The sequence below is a fragment of the Cynara cardunculus genome, assembly GCF_001531365.2.
Source record: "Cynara cardunculus var. scolymus isolate 2C chromosome LG 17, CcrdV1, whole genome shotgun sequence".
NCBI classification, from domain to species: Eukaryota; Viridiplantae; Streptophyta; class Magnoliopsida; order Asterales; family Asteraceae; genus Cynara; species Cynara cardunculus.
Window position 1 is genome coordinate 34623874 of NC_037544.1, and position 19679 is coordinate 34643552.

A 19679-nucleotide genomic window follows, 5' to 3' on the forward strand; every position below is an offset into this window, starting at 1 on the left:
AATTAAAATAATTCATTAATTATAATAAAAATATATAATAAGTGTTGTGTAAATAACAATTAATGTCAATTATATATAAAAGTAAAAGTTGTTTAAATAATAACTAATGTCGATTTTATATAATAAGGAAGAAAAAAAGATTTATCGATGAACAAATCATGAAGGGGCACATGGAAAGGTTTGGAGGTTTCATCTCCAAGAATGAAGATGAAAATGTTGGAATTTAAACTTTTTAAAATTACCAAAACAACCTTATTCTAATGAATTTCATGTTTTAAATATAGAGATAGAAAATTCTTTTACATATAAAATAATTTTAAAAAAATCGAAAATCTAAGAGAAAGGAAAGATAGGTTTCTAATATTTAGAAGATTACATCTCATTATGTTTGGTTGCTCCTTTAAACAAAAAAACTTTAAAATCTCAACAAAATTCAAAAGAAATGCATACCTATATTAGTTTTCTCAAAGTATACTTGAAAAAAGATAATCATTAAAAAAACATGTTGAAGTTTGTTGAGACTTTACATCATTGTTTTTAATACTTCCATGATTAAATCATTGGACCATTGTTACTATAAGATTCCATTATCAGACCATATTACCAACAAAACTCTGAAAGCATTGTCAAGAACAAACTATTGATTTCATTGAGGAAAACTTAATAAGATTATATAAGAGAAAAGTTGAAAGAAACTCTAAAATGGCAACAAAATCAAAAGGAATGTATATATCCGAATTAGCCTTCTCGAAATAAACTTGAAAATGAATTTGTTGAAAAATAATGGTTTATGAAATGAAAAACAAATCGAGTGATGCAAATAAATTGAATGATAAACAATTAATGAGAAAGAAAATAAAATGTGAAAAACAAATTAAGTGATGTAGATAAAGAAAACACATGAAGAATAGTTAAGGAAAACGAAAAGATGATATTAAATGTAAACATAAATGAATAATCAATGCTATAAAAATTAAAATGTGAAATTAGAAAGAAAAAAAAATTAAAAACAGATTGAACGAGAAAAAAGATAAACTAGTTTTCTAGCTTTTAGGAAAAACCAAATCTTTAAGCTTGGTTCTTCCTTTAAAATATATATATATATATATATATATATATATATATATATATATATATATATATATAGATTTCTCAACAAGTTTATCAATTAGATTTTATCGAACATATTAGTTTATCAACTAATTTTTTAGCTATCACATGGTTTAACTGCATCAATTAATTTATTAGCTAGAATGCCAAAATAGTCAAACAATGGAATTATATATATTAACTAAATATATTTTTTTCTTTTAAGTAATAATTAATTTATCTTTTTTAATCTGAATTATCTTAAATATAATTAAGGTTTTGATTAAACATATTATATAACATATGAGCATATTTTTCTTCTTTGATCGATTACAGTTTTCATGACCAAATCTTTAAAATCTCGATGAGTTGGGTCTTCAGACTAGAATTGATATCACCAACTTAAGGTATGGTTAATAGACTTGGTCTAACGCTGATAAAACAAGGGTTTTTGCGTGCAAGAAAGGGTCTTTGCGTCATATTTCAAACTTTCCTTCTCTCAAGTCGAGTACAATTGATCAAGAATGAGTCAACCAACTTGATGCTATATATGCCACACAGTATTTTTGATCATATAATTCAAACCAGCATACGATAAAATAATTCTGTCTGATTCTACTTCTCAAAATGGAGCACAAAAACCCTATTATTTCATGGTCATTCTTTATTACTTTGCTTTGCATTCATTTCATGATTGATTTTGTGAAAGCCTTTGAAGTTCACTCTAAAGCATACATGATCGATGCGGCCATCCAAAATAGATCCATCCTGGAGCAAGGTGGTATTGGAAACGATGCATGTGCAGGTATGTTGCTATCGTTTCGCCTATTGGCACGTACTTCTAAGTGTTATTCGGTACTTTCAAACGAGAAGGTTTTAAGAAACTTTAGCTTTATTTTGAAACATCGCATCTCTCTAATAACAACAATAATCTGGCACAGGTTTCCCAGTTTTCCTTTTAATTTTACATCTATATTACTATACTTTTTAATCAGTTTTTCTATTCTCATATACTTGTAAACCATTGTTATTTGATGCTATATACTTCAATTAGAAAAGCTACTACATGGACATGTTACTTGTGTGTTAGTATTATATGTCATATTGTTCAGAATGCTTGTTAAGTATTTTACTTTTTCCTAATCCTTACTCATTTTAGTGTGTTTTTGGTATGTAATCTTCCCTATAAAAGGCATTTTGGGGCCCAATTGGCAGAACGTGGCCAAGCAAAATAGTACTGCATGCCCGAACTTAGTTGTGTGGGTGCCAAAGAAACCAGGATTCACTGAGTTTGTAAAAGTCAACGAAGCATTTGAAGTAGAAGGGGGACTCTCCATAGCCATATTCTGTCATGCATTACAGTTATTGCCTTTTAACATTCAGCCTATCTTCATACCTTTCGTTAATGAAAAAGGGGAAAGCAAGGGTACCTATAATGACCTTATATACCACATTAAAAACCAGGTACAGTTTTTAAGTGTATTTATATATCTATACATATATACAAACTAGAATAATAACAAAATAAGAGAACATGAAAACAACCGAATCACATGTGGATTTATACTAACAATCAACACAATGGAGTACCGGCAACATGGGCCAAAGTCATGTGAATCACATGTATATTACAAGTGATTTTAGTATAAAATCACATGTGATTCAATCGTTTTCTTATTCTCTTATTTGCAGGGTTATTCTTTTCTTATGAATTTGACTCTATGTATGTTTTGTATTTGTATGTATAGCTTAAAATCATATCTTATTAACAACATGCACGACCATGTGAAAGACATAATAACCAAGTAGTTGATTTGATTAAGGGATAAAATTGGTACAACATATTGCCCAAAAAGTTATCAGGACTGCATGCATGGGTGGTGGTAAAGTTTCACCCATTCGGATGAGGTTTTTAAGTTATTCATAAAAAAAAACAAATAGATCTTGAATTTGACATTTTTATCTAAACAGAACGTATATAGTCATTACCAAAATTTTCAATATAATCTATCAAAGCTTTATAAGCTTAAAAATGTCTTGATTTGTCCATCTTGCAGACTTGTGAGGCTGTGGCAGGTGATATTACTATACGTTTAAATCGAACGCAATACGTTCAATTTACGACTCCGTATCTAAGCTCTGAAGTTTATATGCTTGTGCATGGTGCACAAGACTGGAACCAAACCCTGTTGACATTCATCAAACCTTTTACCTGGAGATTATGGATCACAATAATTGGTGCTTGTATCTTTATTGGAGTTGCAATTGCAATTTTGGAATACCGTGTTGGCAATCCGAGATTTGCAATCCCGTTCTATCAGAAACTCATAATGGTCATCTGGTTTCCTATATCGACTTTCTTCTTCCATGAAGGTATAGATTTTCAGATATATAGATGTTTTAAAGTCTAATAAGTAGTGGGTTTCAGTAAAAGTTGTAGATTCTAAAATCAACCTTTTGAAATAAGTGGTTTGCCATGGCATGTACTTTTTCTACTTTTACAGCTTGGTTTGTGTTATAAAAATGGTTGGTTCCATTAACTTCTTTTTTATTCTTTTTGCAGGAAAGATACTCAATAAGTGCTCCAAAGTTGTGCTTATTATGTGGCTAAGTATGATTTTCATAGTAATTCAGATTTTTACAGCTATGTTGTCCTCATGGTTGACGCTCAATCAGCTACATCCCAGGTTGCCTTCGAGTTTGGATAATGTCGGATATCAAGACGGTACCTATCTAAAAGATTTTATAACGCAAAATCACAATCAGTATCGTATTGGAAATAATCCAGTGCCTTTAAAAGGTATTGAAGATTTTGAAAAAGCTTTATCCAATGGCAGCGTAAATGTTGTTCTTGATGAGCTTCCGTATGTCGAACTCTTTCTTGCTAAGTATGGATCTGATTACATGAAATTTGGACCGATTGAACGAGCATCTGGACTTGCATTTGTGAGTCTCTCTCTCTCTCTCTCATTCTCTCCCTCCCTCCCTCCCATGTGGGACTTGTGCAAAAAGCCGACTTTTTTCCAAACTTATTCCTTCCAATTAAAAAACACGCTCCTTCATCTGTGAAAGAACCCTTTCAAACAAAAACTTTCTAATCTGCACAGACATATTAATCGATACAAACAACTTTATCTATAAAAACTTGATGAAAAACCAAACAAATAGCCCCAAAAAATAATATAAACTCAACTGAAAACCTTAGGCATCTACACTATGGTAACCTATATTTTCTAACCTTCTGCCATATTTAATCTACTGATATGTGATTCTTACTTTTCTACAGACATATTAGAATCAATTCCCTAACTTTGTGTGTTCAATATCTCAGGCATTCCCTCATGGATCTCGTTTAGTAGATGATTTTTCTAGGGCAATCATAAATGTCACTGAAAACGATCTTGTGATGAAACTGATGGAAAAGTATCTGGGAATCTATACTGCTTATAAGTCGGAACCTAACCAGCCCCTTCCAAAAAGTCTTGGCGTTCAGAGTTTCCTTGGATTATTCATATTCATTGGCAGTGTGACTCTAGCCGCCATTATCTTGTCAGAAATCTCACTTTGGTCTAGAAATAATAAAACCATTCCCATATCAACAGTTGCTTCGGTGCATCTCTAACTTTCTATAAATGCTCTGGCCAACGAATGTAAATGTACCAAAGTTTGAGCTGCAGCATGTAGTTCCAGTCGTCTAGATAGGAAGTTCGAATCTTTTCAAATTGGAGATAAAACGAAAGGCGAAAGAACAAGCTTGATATAGAGTGACCGGCAAACGAGATCATGGATCAAATCAAAACCGGGAAAAAGACTCAAACAAAGGCTCCCACAGCTTTCTCCACAACCGAAAGTCGTCTTAGCAGTTGCGTGCAACACCAGATATGAGAACAGAAGCTCATGTGCCTTTCTCCGCGACCAATGTCGCACCGCTACTAGCATAACCTAACCCACTGTTTGATTACGCGACCAACAACGAAGCCGGCGTGCATCAGACGCCCCAAGCGGCGTTTTTCCTTCTCAGCGATATCCATTATTTATTCCATTAATTTTATTACCTTTTTATTATTATTTGGTTTCCTTTTCCTAATAGGATTTCTCTTTATTGTTTTCTACAATATAAACCATGTCTAGCTTAATCTGTTAACAGATTTTTTATTATTAATAAAGTTATTACTTTGAGGTTATTCTCTAAGTTTTATGCCGGTAATTCTCGCAATCAAAAAGAGTTTAGACAATTAAACAATGTAATGAGTTGTATAATAAATCTGACTCAGAAATTTGACTCTGTTTCATTCATCATTTGTGATTCCCCGATTTGATTTCTTGATTCAAAATGAAATAGGAAAAATATTTTTTACCTCTTTCCCGGCCACTGTCTCTGCCTGAATCTCAGCCTCTACCCCGACTAACAAATGAATTCTATAGATTATTTTCTGAGGAACTATTCCTTCCCGTTGGGGTAATTAGTGCAATTCTTCTCAAATCTGCAAAAATTGCCTGCCATCTAACAATTTACAAGAATTTCATATACACACAATCACATTCCTAAATGTAATAAGGTATCAAGTATAAATATGTACCTATAAATTTATAATTATATTGGCCAGTTGTAATTTTGAGTTTACCTTGCATATCATTTTCTTAACCCATCATATTTATTCCAAAGGTTCTACATATATCAGGGACCCTTAATATGCAAATAATACAGTTTAAATCTAGTCATCATACTAAATAACTAAATAACTAAATCCCTTAAACTTAGGCTCTGATACCATTTGTAAAACGCCCCACATCCCACATTTACATATAATCATGTATTTCATATAACAAGAGATACAACTTTACACACTCGGTCCCAAAAGAACCTATCAAATACTTTCTTTAACGAGAATCTCTATACAAAGCTTGAACTTATAAGTAGCATGCAGGTACAAGTTACAGCACATTCTCCCAAATATCCAAATGCAGGCAATCATATAATTTCTTCAGAAAATATCTCTCCCTTAACATCTAGTTACCTGAACTATAATGCACCATTTATAACACCAAAAATGAGGGTAGACCGAAAGGTATAGTGAGTGATTTCCCTCGTGTTAAAACTTGCCGTAAACAAATTGTTATTGAATTCAATTTTGATCTCAATGATAGAACTATCACGGATGTCTGCCACCTATCGTTGTTAACCTACCAACTGTCACGGATTCCCCGCCACCTATCGCGGTTAACCCGCCAACTGTCACGGATGTCGCGCCACTTATAGCATTTAACCCGCCAACTATCGAGGATGCCCCGCCAACTATTGCAATTTAAACTATGCACAAGCGCAATGGTCAAAGCTTGGAATACCCTCATCGTTCAACACTTAGGCGATGAACACCCTCATGGGACAAAGCATTGGACGATGAACACCCTCATCGGACAAAGCTTTGGACAATGAACACCCTCATTGGATTGGATGATGAACACCCTCACCGGGTAAAGCTTGGGCGATTGGCATACTATTCGCTAAAGGCCTGATTGATAAAATAAGTAATCGGGCAAAGGCTTAGGCGATGAGCAAGTCTCATCTGTCATAGTGTTGGGCGATGAAGACCATCAACCAACTTAATATATCGCGGATGCCCCACCACTTATTTCAATGCCTCGGCATGATAGTTCGAATGCAAACACATCACATAATTTCATATATCAAACTAAATCACGTGTGACATAATAACACATACTTTACAAAATCTTTGTAAAAACTCACCTCATCTGATATCAATTGAAATCTCATCGAACCACTAACCGGATCTTTCTTTTTTCTTTGAATGAAAACCACAAGAAAAAACCTCTCCCCCACTTTTACTCTTCACAATATATATATATATATATATATATATATATATATATATATTTTAAGGAGAGGAGGGTGAGGCCCCCCATGTGAAAACCAATGTCCAAGATATATTATTGGACCAAAATTTCTAAATCACAAGTAGGTGAAAAAATTTCATCTTTGGTCTCTCATCTTCCAACAACTATAAGCTTTTTATCCTTGAATTTTTTATTGTTATTTATTTCGAAACCGGATCAATAAATTTAAAACCAAACATTAAAGTAACCATAATTCCACAACATCTTAAAAACATAAGCCATATCATGATCACAGATGATCATCATTCCTAACACCATTCATTGCAAGTTTACTTTTATAACTATAATATACAAGAAATGTAGTATACAGGTCGATCATAGGAAAACGAATGACTACCAACAGTGGTGGTGGTTGAGGGGAGTGTGTGCGGTCACAGTTTTTGCCAAAAAAATATATTGTGTGGTGGGTTCCATCATTAAGTATCTTAGTATCACTTCTATCAAGAATGTGTGTCACACGAATTGAACACATTTAGGTAGCATTTGGTATGCATACATAATTGGACATGATTGGACAAGACATGACTGAACAGAACAAGTGTGTATCTAGTGTTTGGTACGACTAGGATTGGACATGACAAAATTGGACGAGTTGGCCCGAAAAGTTATTGGATGATTGTATATATCATATAATAGTTATAATTAACACATATACAGTAAATAATAAGTAATTTAATTTATAAATATTTTTACACAATTTTCATACATATATAATAGTACCAAATTGGAATAAAAATTTTGATATAATTAATGGTAGTTTAAAAAACCCGATTCGTACAAAGAATAAATTATGTTTTATTTGGTTTGAAAAATCCTTGTCAATTGACGAAGACACGATGAAGATTGTTGAAACAATAATGGTTGTGGAGATAGAGGCATTGGTGATTGCTAGACGATGGTGGCTGTGGAGGACGTGAAAATGGTGGATATTGGTGGTGGCGGTAGACAGTGGTGGATGAGGTATTTGTGGCCAATGTGGTGGAGGTAGTACTGGTGGTGGTTATGGTGGACGTGAAGTGGCCCATGGTGGTGGCGGTGGTGGCGATGAATGGCGGTGGTTGGTGGCTGACGATGGTTGTGGAGGTGGTGATGGACAATGGTGGTCGGTGGTCGACGGTGGTTGTAGATGAGGTTATTGTAGTAGAGGAAGAAGTGGATGTGGCCGAAAATAATTAACGGTGTTGGCGGCAGCCGTGGCTAGTGGTCCTGACCACTAAAAGAAATACCATAATAAGGTTATATATCAAACGATTTTTAATTAGTAATATTTTAGTTTTTATCTCATTCTTGTCCCATATTGTTCCACCTATTTTGGTAGAACAAGAATAAACTTTTTTGTCCCACGCTGTTCTACCTTGTCTCAGTTCTTGGTCTCATGTCGCATCAAACGTGGAACGGTGAGTTCTTGTTCTGTTTCATGTCTAGCGTAGACGTGAGACAATGATTTTTGTCCCGTTCTGTCTCATGTACCGAAAACAGCCTTAGGGGTTGTTTGTTTACCTCTTAATGATGCCATTAAGAGGTAAAAGTCTGAATTGGTTAGACATTTTCTTGTTTGAGTAGATTATGAAAAATGTATGAATCACTTATTGGACCCTAAATCGCTCCTTCACCCTCCCACTTCCTGTACGATTCAAATTACCAATATTACCATGCTTGCCCTCGCCTCTTCGTTTCTATCAACTCTCCCAATCGGCTTTACTCTCTCATTTATCTCTCGATTCTCCATCTGTTGGCTACAATCGGCACCTCTTCTCCATCTCTCGACTATGGATTCGAGAATACAACCGACGTCTCTTCTCCATCTCTCGAATTTGGAACGCACCGACACACAATCTATTGGACGCACCATCTGTTGGCTACAACGGGCGACGCCCCTTTAACAGGTAAGAACTCTCTACATCACTGCCTCCAATCTCTTTCATTATTTTGGTTTCACCAACTGATAAGTGGGTGTTTGCAATAGATGAAATACAAACCTTTAATCCCTTTTGCTAAAATGAATAATACAAGTATCTTGGTTTAAATAAAATAAAGACCAAACTTCATCATTGAACTGGGAAGAAACATCATCCTTACCCCAATCCAACATAATTGCATAAATGTCTCCATAGGTTTTGAAAACATATCAATAATATTAAAAACAAAGAGATTGCCCCAGAATGTTGGGTTCCTAGAGTGGTACACATTGTCTCATACGATGTAGAATATGTGGAGCCTCTTTATAACTCTTCAAAAGACCCCTAAGCAGGTTCCAACATAAATTGAGAAAATAGATCCAAGCCTAGCTGATGTGGACTCTAATAGGAGAAAATAGTGAAAGTGAGTGGAATAACACAAATGGAGTTGCCTTGATCAATAATGGGGTGTAAGTCATGTTTCCAAGCCCAAAGGGGGTTTATAGTCCAATATCACAGTTGCAAATAGCCTCACTTTTATAATACCATAAACTTTAGAACCTAATCATTCACATTCTTGCGAAGAAATGACTATCCCTTTTTCTCCACAAAAACTATCAAAGAACACATTAAAATGAAGCAGAATCATACAATCAAACACAATTATTCAAATGCCAAAGAAAAGATTGTTTTTAACATTATATCAGCAAAAGGAAGTATAATTTGAATTTCTCCAACTATAAACAACTAATTTGTAGCTGACTTATAGTAGCAGAAGGATTGAGACCCAAATCAACCAAAGATGGAATCTCACCAGGCTCAACATAACCACCATTAGGACACAATATTGAAGATATTTTAATGTCAAGAACATATTTGGATAGATGTGAAAAATTTATCAATTGCATTATGAAACAATTTATGTCTACAAAATAATTTAAACCAAAATATCAATTATTTAAGATAATAGGGTATTACCTACTGCTTGAAAGCATGGCAAGTAGCTGCAAGATTTCTATAGACTCCAAGGGTACTCTGATGACAAGGACTGCACTCTGTCTATGCAACTGTACTATGCTAAAATCACGAGTTTGTAAATTGCAAGAAAACATGGAATTATGATTCACATACTATCCTACCCACTAAAAATGACCTGTTATTGCAGGGATTCAATAATCTATTTGTCATATCTTTAAAGAATCCAAACAAATTCACATGTGACTTTATATGTATATAAAGTTTTGCATTGATTAATAGGGTATTCTAATTTAAAGTGAAAACGCAATCATGTACCCCCAAAACTTTTAACATTTTTGTTACTGGTAATTTGATAATGGCATAGGTTATAACAAGCATTAACCCCATTGATAGCTTCTACTTTTGATGATATAATGTTTTTAATAGCTTCTATTTTTATTAGGGAATTATAAGTGATTTGTTCTATATGGTTCTTTGTTAGAATTTCAATCCTGATTTGCTAAATGTCGTTATTTGTAAGGTATGGATATTGTTGGTGAGGGTTCACAACCAAAATACGTAGAATAAACAGAAAAAGAGGGTGTGGTGCAAACGTTTCTTGAAGCATGTATACATGAGGTCATTATACATGGATGGGAAGGCAACAGTCTTAAGTCGCGTTCATGGAAGAATGTTGCAGAAATGCTTAAAAACAAACATAACTTCGTCGCAGATCAAAAACAAATGAAAAATCATTACGATTATTTGAAAGCAAAATATAATGCATGGACGAGACTGAAAAACAAAACAAACAACGTGTATGACCCAACAACCAACACGTTTAATCTAACTGATGAAGAATGGCAGATAGAAATTAAGGTATCTTTATAATTTTATATCATTTTGCATTTGGTATCTTTGTAATTTCATTTATATGATCTTTTTTAAAACAGAGAAGCAAATATGTAGAACCAATCAGGAATACAAGACTGCTTTTTCCTGATCTTTGTGTTCAACTATTTGATGGAGTTCAAGTAAAAGGAACTGAAAGTCATGGGTCACTATCTACTATTCCCGACATTTCCAACTCACTTTATAATCACTCAAGTGAAGATGTTGAGGTAGTTCCAAATACTCAACAAATCCTGACCCAGACTTTAGGATAAGAGTGTGATTCTCGTCCAAGTATACGAAGCAAAAAAAAGAGAAAAGGTAAACAAGCAAGTAACTTACAAGTTGAAGGAGATATTTCTAAGGTCGTGAAAGAAATTATGGAAAAGTATTCGAATGATGTGTGTGTTTGCTTGGCAAAGTTGGATGAACATGGATGGGGAACAAATCACCCGTTGTATCACCTAGCTACTTTTATCTTTAATGAGAGTGACGACGATAGGAAAGTATGGTTGTGTTTAAAATTGGATGGTTGTGTTTAAAATTGGATGGTTGTGCGGGTTGGGTTAGAATGACAGTAAAAAAAAGTACAGGATTGTGTAATTGGAGTATACTATGCTTTTGAACATTGTGTTCTGATATGATGCTAGCTTTTGAATGATGTTTTGCTTTTGAACACATAACTTTTGGATGATGCAACTATTGAACATGCTTTTGAATGATGCAACTTTTGAAGATGTTAATTTTTTTAATTTGCAAGGTGCTCTATGGATGTTGAGGAAGAGTTGTTGTTTTTCTTACTTTTTTGGTTATATTTGAAACAAAAAGCAACATCAAGAATCAAAAGGATAAGACATAACACTTCATCGTTGACCGGACATGCGTATACTCTAGAACTATTACATGGCTCAAATACGCAATGTGTTGAGTTGATGTGTCTTTCTCGTGATGCTTATATACTATTATGCAAACACTTTAAGCAAAAAAAAATTGGTTGCAAAGTAGTAGGAATGCAAGTGGTTGCAAAATAGTAAGTGTTGATGAGAAGATGACAATTTTTTTGACAATTATAGGTCACAATGAACATTATATAATAATTAAAAGAAGATTTTAACACTCAACGGAGACTATCCATAGATAATTTTGTCAAGTACTGCGAGCAATGATGGAATTTGCTAGAACAGTTGTGGGATCAATGCCCAATGAAGAAACCTCCAACATATCAGAACGATAAAGAAATCTTAGAAAAATATTTCCGGTATGTTTTCGTGTATATAACTTGCAAAATTAAAACATAGTTAAAAAGTTCCTTATAGTTTTTTATTTTTTTTAATAAAGGGGGCAATAGGTGCATTAGATGGGACTCTCATAAATGCAGTTGTGTCTGTCGATCAACAAGCTCATTATAGGGGCAGAGGAAGAGGTGAATGTTATCAAAACGTTTTAGCAATTTGTGATTTTAATATTGTATTCACTTATGTTAGGGCTGGATGGGAGGGCATAGCGCATGATGCTAGTGTTTTTAAGAGAAGTTGCATTGAGCTGAACTGCTGGCTTTCCATTTCTTTCGCCTAGTATTTATAATTTATACTTAATATTATATATAATATATTTCTTATACATTTTACTTAACTATAACTCTATCTTACATGTTAAATGTAGAAAAATATTATCTTAGTGATGTTCATATGCCAACACTCGTGGATTTTTGACTCCATATCGTAATACAAAATATTGGCTAGCTGATTTTCACGTCGATGTGCGTTGACCAAAGAAGAAAGATCCAATCATGCCCACACACAACTCAAAAATGTTATCAAGCGTGCTTTTTGCGTATTGAAAGCAAGATTCCCAATTTTGAAACAAATGTTTACGAATACAAAGAAACATTGCAATTGCTTGTTTCGCGATCCACACCTTTATAACAAGATGCAATATGCAAGATCAATTATTCATGGAATACGGCAATAACCTGTAACACCCGAAAATTTTCCATATTCTCTACTCTGTCACGTCAAGATTTCCGTCTCATTGGTGAGGTATGTGTTCATTTGTGGTTATATGTATTATATTTTTTTTTTGGGATTTAGATCTTTCCTTTTGTTATTAGGTCCTTCTTTAGTGTACATATTTATATAATTATATGTCTAAATTCCTTGGGAAGGTAATTTTAGATGTAGTGGGGTAAGAAAGTCAAGAGGAGAGGGGGAGGGTAGTTGTTGCCATCTTATCCTACCCATAGACCCCTTTACCTATAAAAATAAAAATAAAAGGTTACTACTCTTATCTTTGGGGTTTTGCCTACTATCTCATAGAGGAGGAAGTAAAAGGGAGAAAGTAAAGGGAGGGGAAGAGGAGAGCATTTCTGAGAGTGGATGAACTTTTCCCTCTGAGAAGAGAAATTAGTCAGACGAAGCAAGCTCTGTAGCTGCTGGTTGAGAGGAAGAGAGGGGAGGGGAGGGAGCTGTGTTTTCACCCGGTTAAGGAAAAGCTCACGGGAAGAGGCAATGGTCGCCGGTGAGACTTTACTGCCGGTCGGGTCTGCGCAGTGCCTCTGGACTACGCACATCTGCACCGTACCCCGACCGCACCGCCTGTTTGTCCAGCCGAATCCGCACCTAGAACCAGCAGACGGCAGGCCACCGTGTCTTCTCACACCGCCGACTGTTAGACAGCGAACAGCAGCCCCTGCTGTGCTGTTTGCTTCGTTTTCTCGCCGAGCAGCCATTGGTCTAGGTGGTTCGTCTTGTGTATCGCCCAAAACAGCCGGCTGTAATACCGTCTCTTCATCTGCGTTGCCAGGACAGCACCCGTTGCTGTGATTACACAAACAACAGACAGCTTGATTGCTCTGTTTCGTTCAACAGCAGCAAGCAATAAGCAGCAAATCGGTGCTGCCTTGTTCCTTCATTCCCTTCGCCCAGCAACAGACACTTCTGTGCTGCTCTTCACATCGACTGGCTCTCCCTCGCTTTTGGGTTCTATTGTTGTTGTTGCCTCACGGATTAGGAGAAAATCATGCTGCTTCTGAGTCCCTTCCGTCTATCATTTAGTTCGAAACTTAGGATTTCCCCTAAATCCTACGATGTGAGTTCAACCTTTTCTTTTCATGAAAACTTTCACTAAATGGAACGATGCACATTTCTTACCTTATACACTAATTTTACGTAATTACTTGTTGTTGAAATGGAGATTTTGATGGTCCAAATGAGTAAACTTAGAGTGCTCGCCCATAATGAAAATATGAGGTTGGAGATAATGGTTTTAATCTTTTGGTAAAATAATTATTTCAAAGTATCGTTGGCCATAAGACTTAACACCCTCATGTTCTACATTAGAAGTTCTTTGTGAGCATATGGAAATACTTCATGTGAATAAAAAGGGGCTTATGTACAACTTTAGTGAGAAATAGAGGTTCAAATGCTTATGATGACGTAGTTAAGCATTTCACTAGAATAAAAGGATCTTTGGCTAGGATGTCGTTTTATTTGTGTACGTGTGAACGATGGTGTAAGTTGGTATTAGACTTTGCGATTATTATGAAATCTCCAAATCACCTTCTCATTCCCACTTGGAAATAGGCATTGTGATTATTATGTAATTTTCGAGGTAATGAGCTTAAGATCACGCTTGACTACATGACTGGTTTAGGTTGATGTCAATGATTTTATACATGTAAGTGATGCTCTATAACGTTGATCTATGACTTCGTGTTTCGTCATAAATAACGGAAATCGGGTCTCCCCCGTCATCTTCGGATGTTTTGGCCCCACCTCGTATGTTTTGGACTCACCATCCCCCCCCTCTAAACTGTTTTAAGTTACATCAATTTCATATAGTGTTATATTTGTTTTAAGGGTCCTTCTATTAAATGCATTATTTATACTGTTGAGCTCACTAGGTGTAAGCCTAACACCTCTTCTTGTTTTGGCTTGCCTATCAGGTCCCTTTAGCGGCGGGGTATCAAAGGGTTGAGGAGATGTTATTTGTAAGGGTCATTTTTGTAGATTAAAACACTTGGTGTTTTCAAGCGTTACAATCATGGTTGAATTCGTGTTTTTTTTTTGTTAGAGATGGTAGAAACACCCGTTCCTAATCTAGGTATAAAATTGTCTAGATTGTTAGGTTGTTATGTATCGTCTCTTTTGTTATTGATTGTAAACGTTTCACTTATCCCCCTTTGTTGGGTGTTGTTATTTTGAGACCTAGCTTCCGTCAAGTTTCTCATTGGGTTCTAGCTTCCCATTGTATTAAAAAAAAAATTTCTTTATGATATCTTTCAATTTAGGTTTTATTTTTTTTGAGGATGTCACATAACCCCATGTTCATCAATGAAGTACAAGAACAAATTGATGAAGGCGATGAAGAAGAGATAAATACATTGCCTTGGGTTCCCAAGACAATGATTACATGGCTAATTTGCGTAATGAGATTGCAAATCAATTGGTGTTAAATGCTTCGAATTAGATGTTGTGTTCAACATATTGGGTTTGAACTTGCATTTCATGTGATGTTTTGTTATGCCAATTCTTGAAGAAATAATTGTTATGCCAAAACTTGAAGAAACAATTGTTATGCTCGTTCGGATTGATATGATATCATGCATTGGCTTGGACCATTAATTAATTTCTATTTTTCATTTAGAAATTTCCATCAGAACTTTTGTCAGACGTTAATTTTCATTAAACACAAGACCGGACGTTACATGGTAATTTTATGTCATTCAGAATGGTTCTCAAACAATCATTTTCTATCTAACACTAAATCATACAAAGTCTATTAATCATTCTGACCACTTAATCATTTTATATCCAATCATCTAGTATTTACCAAACAATCTGTTTGAAATAAAATGGAAATTCTCAAATTTAATGGACCCGGCACAATATTGACTTTTTGTATACACATGGATGGGGACTTGTTGCAAAACAAAAATTGTCAAATTTAATGGGACCCGATGATGATATTTTGTGCCTCAAGATAGAAAATTTTCATAAAGACCTCAAAATTCAATGTGACACCAAAAAAAAATTGAATTTTACAAAAACGGTGGTCATCTTCTATAAGTTTTGAAAGAAAAAAAATTGACGGTCATTTATAAGTTTTACAAAATCCAATCATGACACAAAAAAAATTATTTTGTATAACTAACAAATTTGTCGTCGTAATATGGATGCTCGATTACTTATTTCATCATTGTTTATCAAGGATTACCACCGAACGGTTTTCCATTATCTTATGAATAAGTTTTACAATGAGTGTCAAATAAAATAAAATAAAGTGCTCGTACGATTCCAATTTTGATAATATTATAAATTATTTTGTATAACGAACAAACTTGTCGTCGTAATATGGATGCTCAATTACTTATTTCATCATTGTTTATCAAGGATTAATACCACCGAACGGTTTTCCAATAAATTATCTTATGAATAAGTTTTACAATGAGCGTCAAATTAAATAAAACAAAGTGCTGGCACGATTCCGATTTTGATAATATTATAAATATTTTGGATTTGGAAAAGGAAATATCTATTTGAGTTTAGAAAACGAAAGTTCTATTAAACTATTTTTGGAAAGGTTCAAATTTGATGAAAGTATCTTATTCAACTTCCTTTCACTAGTAAACAAAAATTCAACCATTAGATTCTTGAAATTAGTAATTAAAAAAGAATTGATATACCAACGTATGCTTTACTTAATAGACTTGGTCTAACGTGGGCTTAGAACGTTCATATTCTAATATACTGGAGATGGAAGGTATATAATATATATATATATATATATATAGTTTGTCGTCAAGATACCTAACCGTCATGGGAAGAGAATAGTCTAGGGTGGAATCTGTAATTCANAGAACTCGCTAGGAAGGGTCTTTGCATGCAATTACAAACGTTTCCACATCTCTCAAGTCAATTCCCAGTAACTTGACGAATGAGTCAAGGAATTTCATGCTATATATATGTATATATGTGTATATGTCAAAGAATAAGAATAACTCTTCATGTAAACCACCAATACAATTGATTCTGCTTGATACTACTTGCCAAAAATGGAGCTGAAAAAACGTATTGTTCCATTGTCATTCTTGTTTACGTTGCTTTACATTCACTGCACGGTTGATTATGCGAAAGGCTCGGTAGCAACAATGGTAAAAAGTATGACTAGAAGAAGATCTATCCAGGAGCAAGTTGGTGCTGGACCAGAGGATGTGTGTGCAGGTATGTTACAGTTTGGGCTATATTTCCAAGTGTTRCCCAATACTTCTAAGTTAAAAAAAAATGGGTTTTTTCGAGAAACTTTAGTTTTAGTTTGAAACGACACATCTCTCTAACAACGATAATAATCAGMCAAAAAGTTCCTAAAACGATTGATGCCTTCGTGTATCTCTCTAGAGCTATGTTTCGTGGATGCCGACTTATTTAGCTTGTCTTTCTTTGTTGCTACTTCGAATAAGCTTGTCTTTCTTTGTTGCTACTTCGAATAAGCTTGTCTTTCTTTGTTGCTACTTCGAATAAGACACTTGGATGTCAAAACCGATTCAACTTAATAGATTTGCAAATCTTTATTTACTTATGCTACTTGTTCCCCAAACTTCAATTAGAAAAGCTCCTACATGGACATGTTACTTTTGCGTTAGTGTTATTTGTCATTTTGTTCAGAATACTTGTTTAAACTTTACGTATGTTAGTTTTTCCTAATTCATACTCATTCAGATGTGGTTTTTTGTATGTAATTGCCTATAAAAGGCATTTTGGGGCCCGGATGGCAGAAGATGAGCACTAACCAAAGTCCATGCCCAGAATTAGTTGTGTGGGTACCAAAGAAACCAGGCTTCTCTGAGTTTGTACAAGTCAACAAAGAATCTAAACTCGAAGGGGGATTTTCCATAGCCATATTCTGCCATTCATTACAATTATTGCCTTACAACATTCAGCCTATCTTCAAACCTTTTGTAAACGACAAAGGGGAAAGCAAGGGTACCATGTTTCAACTTCTAGAGAATATTAAAAACAAGGTACATTTTTTAAGTGAATTTATATCAATTTATATGTATGGCTTAAGATCATATCTTCAAATATATTTTATACTTTACCAACGGATGACCGTCGTCTATTTAGAAGATTGTTGGAAAACCATATGAAACTTAATTAGGGTTGCAGATCACTGACAGGTTATGGCTGTCGGGATAATTCGTTGCTAAGCGTCACTATAACAAAATCGGGTTTATAGGACACTCTCAAATTATAAACGTCTTAATAAACCTCTTAATAGGACTTAGTTTATAGGACAAAAAAAATAAAGTGTTCTATCTAATGGTGTTGTATTAAGTTTATATAACGTTTTTTGATGTCGTAATAAGTTTTTTAGGACACTTTTAATATAAAGCGTCTCATTATCAACTTTATAGGACATTATTTGAAAAAATGTCCTTTAAAAACAAGTGTCCTATAAAAATTTGAGTTTATAGGACAATTTCTCAAAAGTGTCCTATAAAGTTGCTAATGCGACACTTTGTATTAAAGATGTCCTTAAAAGCTTGTTAAGACGCTCAAAAGTGTCATATAAACGTATTACAACACCTTTAGATAAGACGCTTTATATTTTGGTCATATAAATTAAGTCTTATAAAGCGGTCTATTAGGACACTTAGAGATTGGGGGTGTCCTATAAACCCAATTTTGTTGTAGTGCGTCTTGTCCAATAGTGAGGCCCTGTATGAATCAATAATAAACAAATAATAGAGGGAGGTTCAGATGAAAATAGTAACTAAATAAGTGAACACTAAAATAACTGTATAACGTGGAAAATCACATGTGATTTTACACTAGCGGTCAACGCAAGAGTGTCAGGTCGAGGCCAAAGTCACATGAATCATATATGATTTTACACAGGATTATAGTGTAAAATCACATATGATTCTACCATTTTCTTATTCTCTTATTTTGCTATCAAAGCTTTACAAGCTCCAATATTTCTTAATTTCTATCTTGCAGAATTGTGAGGCTGCGGCAGGTGATATTACTATACGTTCTGATCGAGCTAAATTCATTGATTTTACAACTCCTTATCTAAGCTCTGAAGTTTATATGCTTGTGCGTGGTTCACATGAATGGAATCAAACCCTGTTGACGTTCTTGAAACCTTTTACCTGGAGATTATGGATCACAATAATCGGTGCTTGTCTCTTTATTGGAGTTGCAATTGCAATTTTGGAATACCGTGTTGGCAACCCCAAATTTGCAATCCCATTCTATCATAAACTCGTAATGGTCGTATGGTTTCCTATATCGACATTCTACTTCCGTGAAGGTATTAGTTTATTTTTTAGATACATTATAAATATTATAAAGGCGTTGTTTGGCAAATATCAGCTAGCTTATTTTTCGAATACACGTTTAGATGAACATAAGCTAGCTTATTGAAACGTCGTCAGAGATGGAACACAATACTGGTTTCTGATTTTCACATATTAAATATAGTAAATTTTCTATTATTGAGTCTTTAGCTTATTGTTTAAATTTGATTCTCTAACTCCAACTATTCTTGTTTTTTTCCCTATAAACTCTTTCAATTCAATTGGTTTAAAAGAAAACTCCACTTTTGGTCCCTGCTATTTTCCCAAAAATCTAAAATTGCCCTTGTGCTTTAATAATATCAAATTAATCATTATATTTTGTATTTTGCTTTTGGAAATGGTCATTTGCCAACTCTATTTATTGAGACCGTTTTTCTGGGTAAAACATGATTTTGGAGCTGTCTAGACGATTATCTATACTATATTATAAAGCATTTAACAAAAAAAATTAAAAATTATTTTTTTTATGCATGAATTACTGTACATTGATGCATATTACTTAAAATTTCATATTACAAGTAAATTATGCACAAGTACAACTTATTAAAGCTCCATGTTTGAATTCGTGT

At 34.2% G+C, this 19679-nt stretch overlaps 2 protein-coding genes across 2 annotated transcripts in view; both read left to right on the forward strand.

The window, feature by feature from the left end:
• Positions 1–1704: 1704 nt before the first annotated feature.
• Positions 1705–6399, forward strand: LOC112500014 (glutamate receptor 2.8-like). The gene is made up of 6 exons (XM_025103274.1): positions 1705–1894; positions 2282–2553; positions 3147–3462; positions 3653–4035; positions 4421–4699; positions 6238–6399. Exons 1-6 carry the CDS (start codon positions 1717–1719, stop codon positions 6397–6399), a joined length of 1590 nt encoding a protein of 529 aa, XP_024959042.1. The 5' UTR covers positions 1705–1716.
• A 10330-nt stretch (positions 6400–16729) lies between these two features.
• The window catches only part of LOC112501025 (glutamate receptor 3.1-like), a 23095-nt gene continuing 20145 nt past the window's right edge, over positions 16730–19679 (forward strand). The window contains exons 1-3 of the mRNA XM_025104660.1: positions 16730–16972; positions 17501–17769; positions 18749–19064. Of these exons, the coding sequence (XP_024960428.1) occupies positions 16804–16972; positions 17501–17769; positions 18749–19064 (754 nt within the window). The 5' untranslated portion in view covers positions 16730–16803. The remainder of the gene's footprint in view (positions 16973–17500; positions 17770–18748; positions 19065–19679) is intronic.

Excerpts from the sequence above, each read along its gene's own strand:
- LOC112500014 (XM_025103274.1), top strand. The coding sequence starts at position 1,717 with ATGGAGCACAAAAACCCTATTATTTCATGGTCATTCTTTATTACTTTG. Across the intron at positions 2,554-3,146 it reads TATACCACATTAAAAACCAG|ACTTGTGAGGCTGTGGCAGG; the intron begins GTACAGTTTTTA and ends TCCATCTTGCAG. Across the intron at positions 4,700-6,237 it reads CCATATCAACAGTTGCTTCG|AACTATCACGGATGTCTGCC; the intron begins GTGCATCTCTAA and ends TCTCAATGATAG.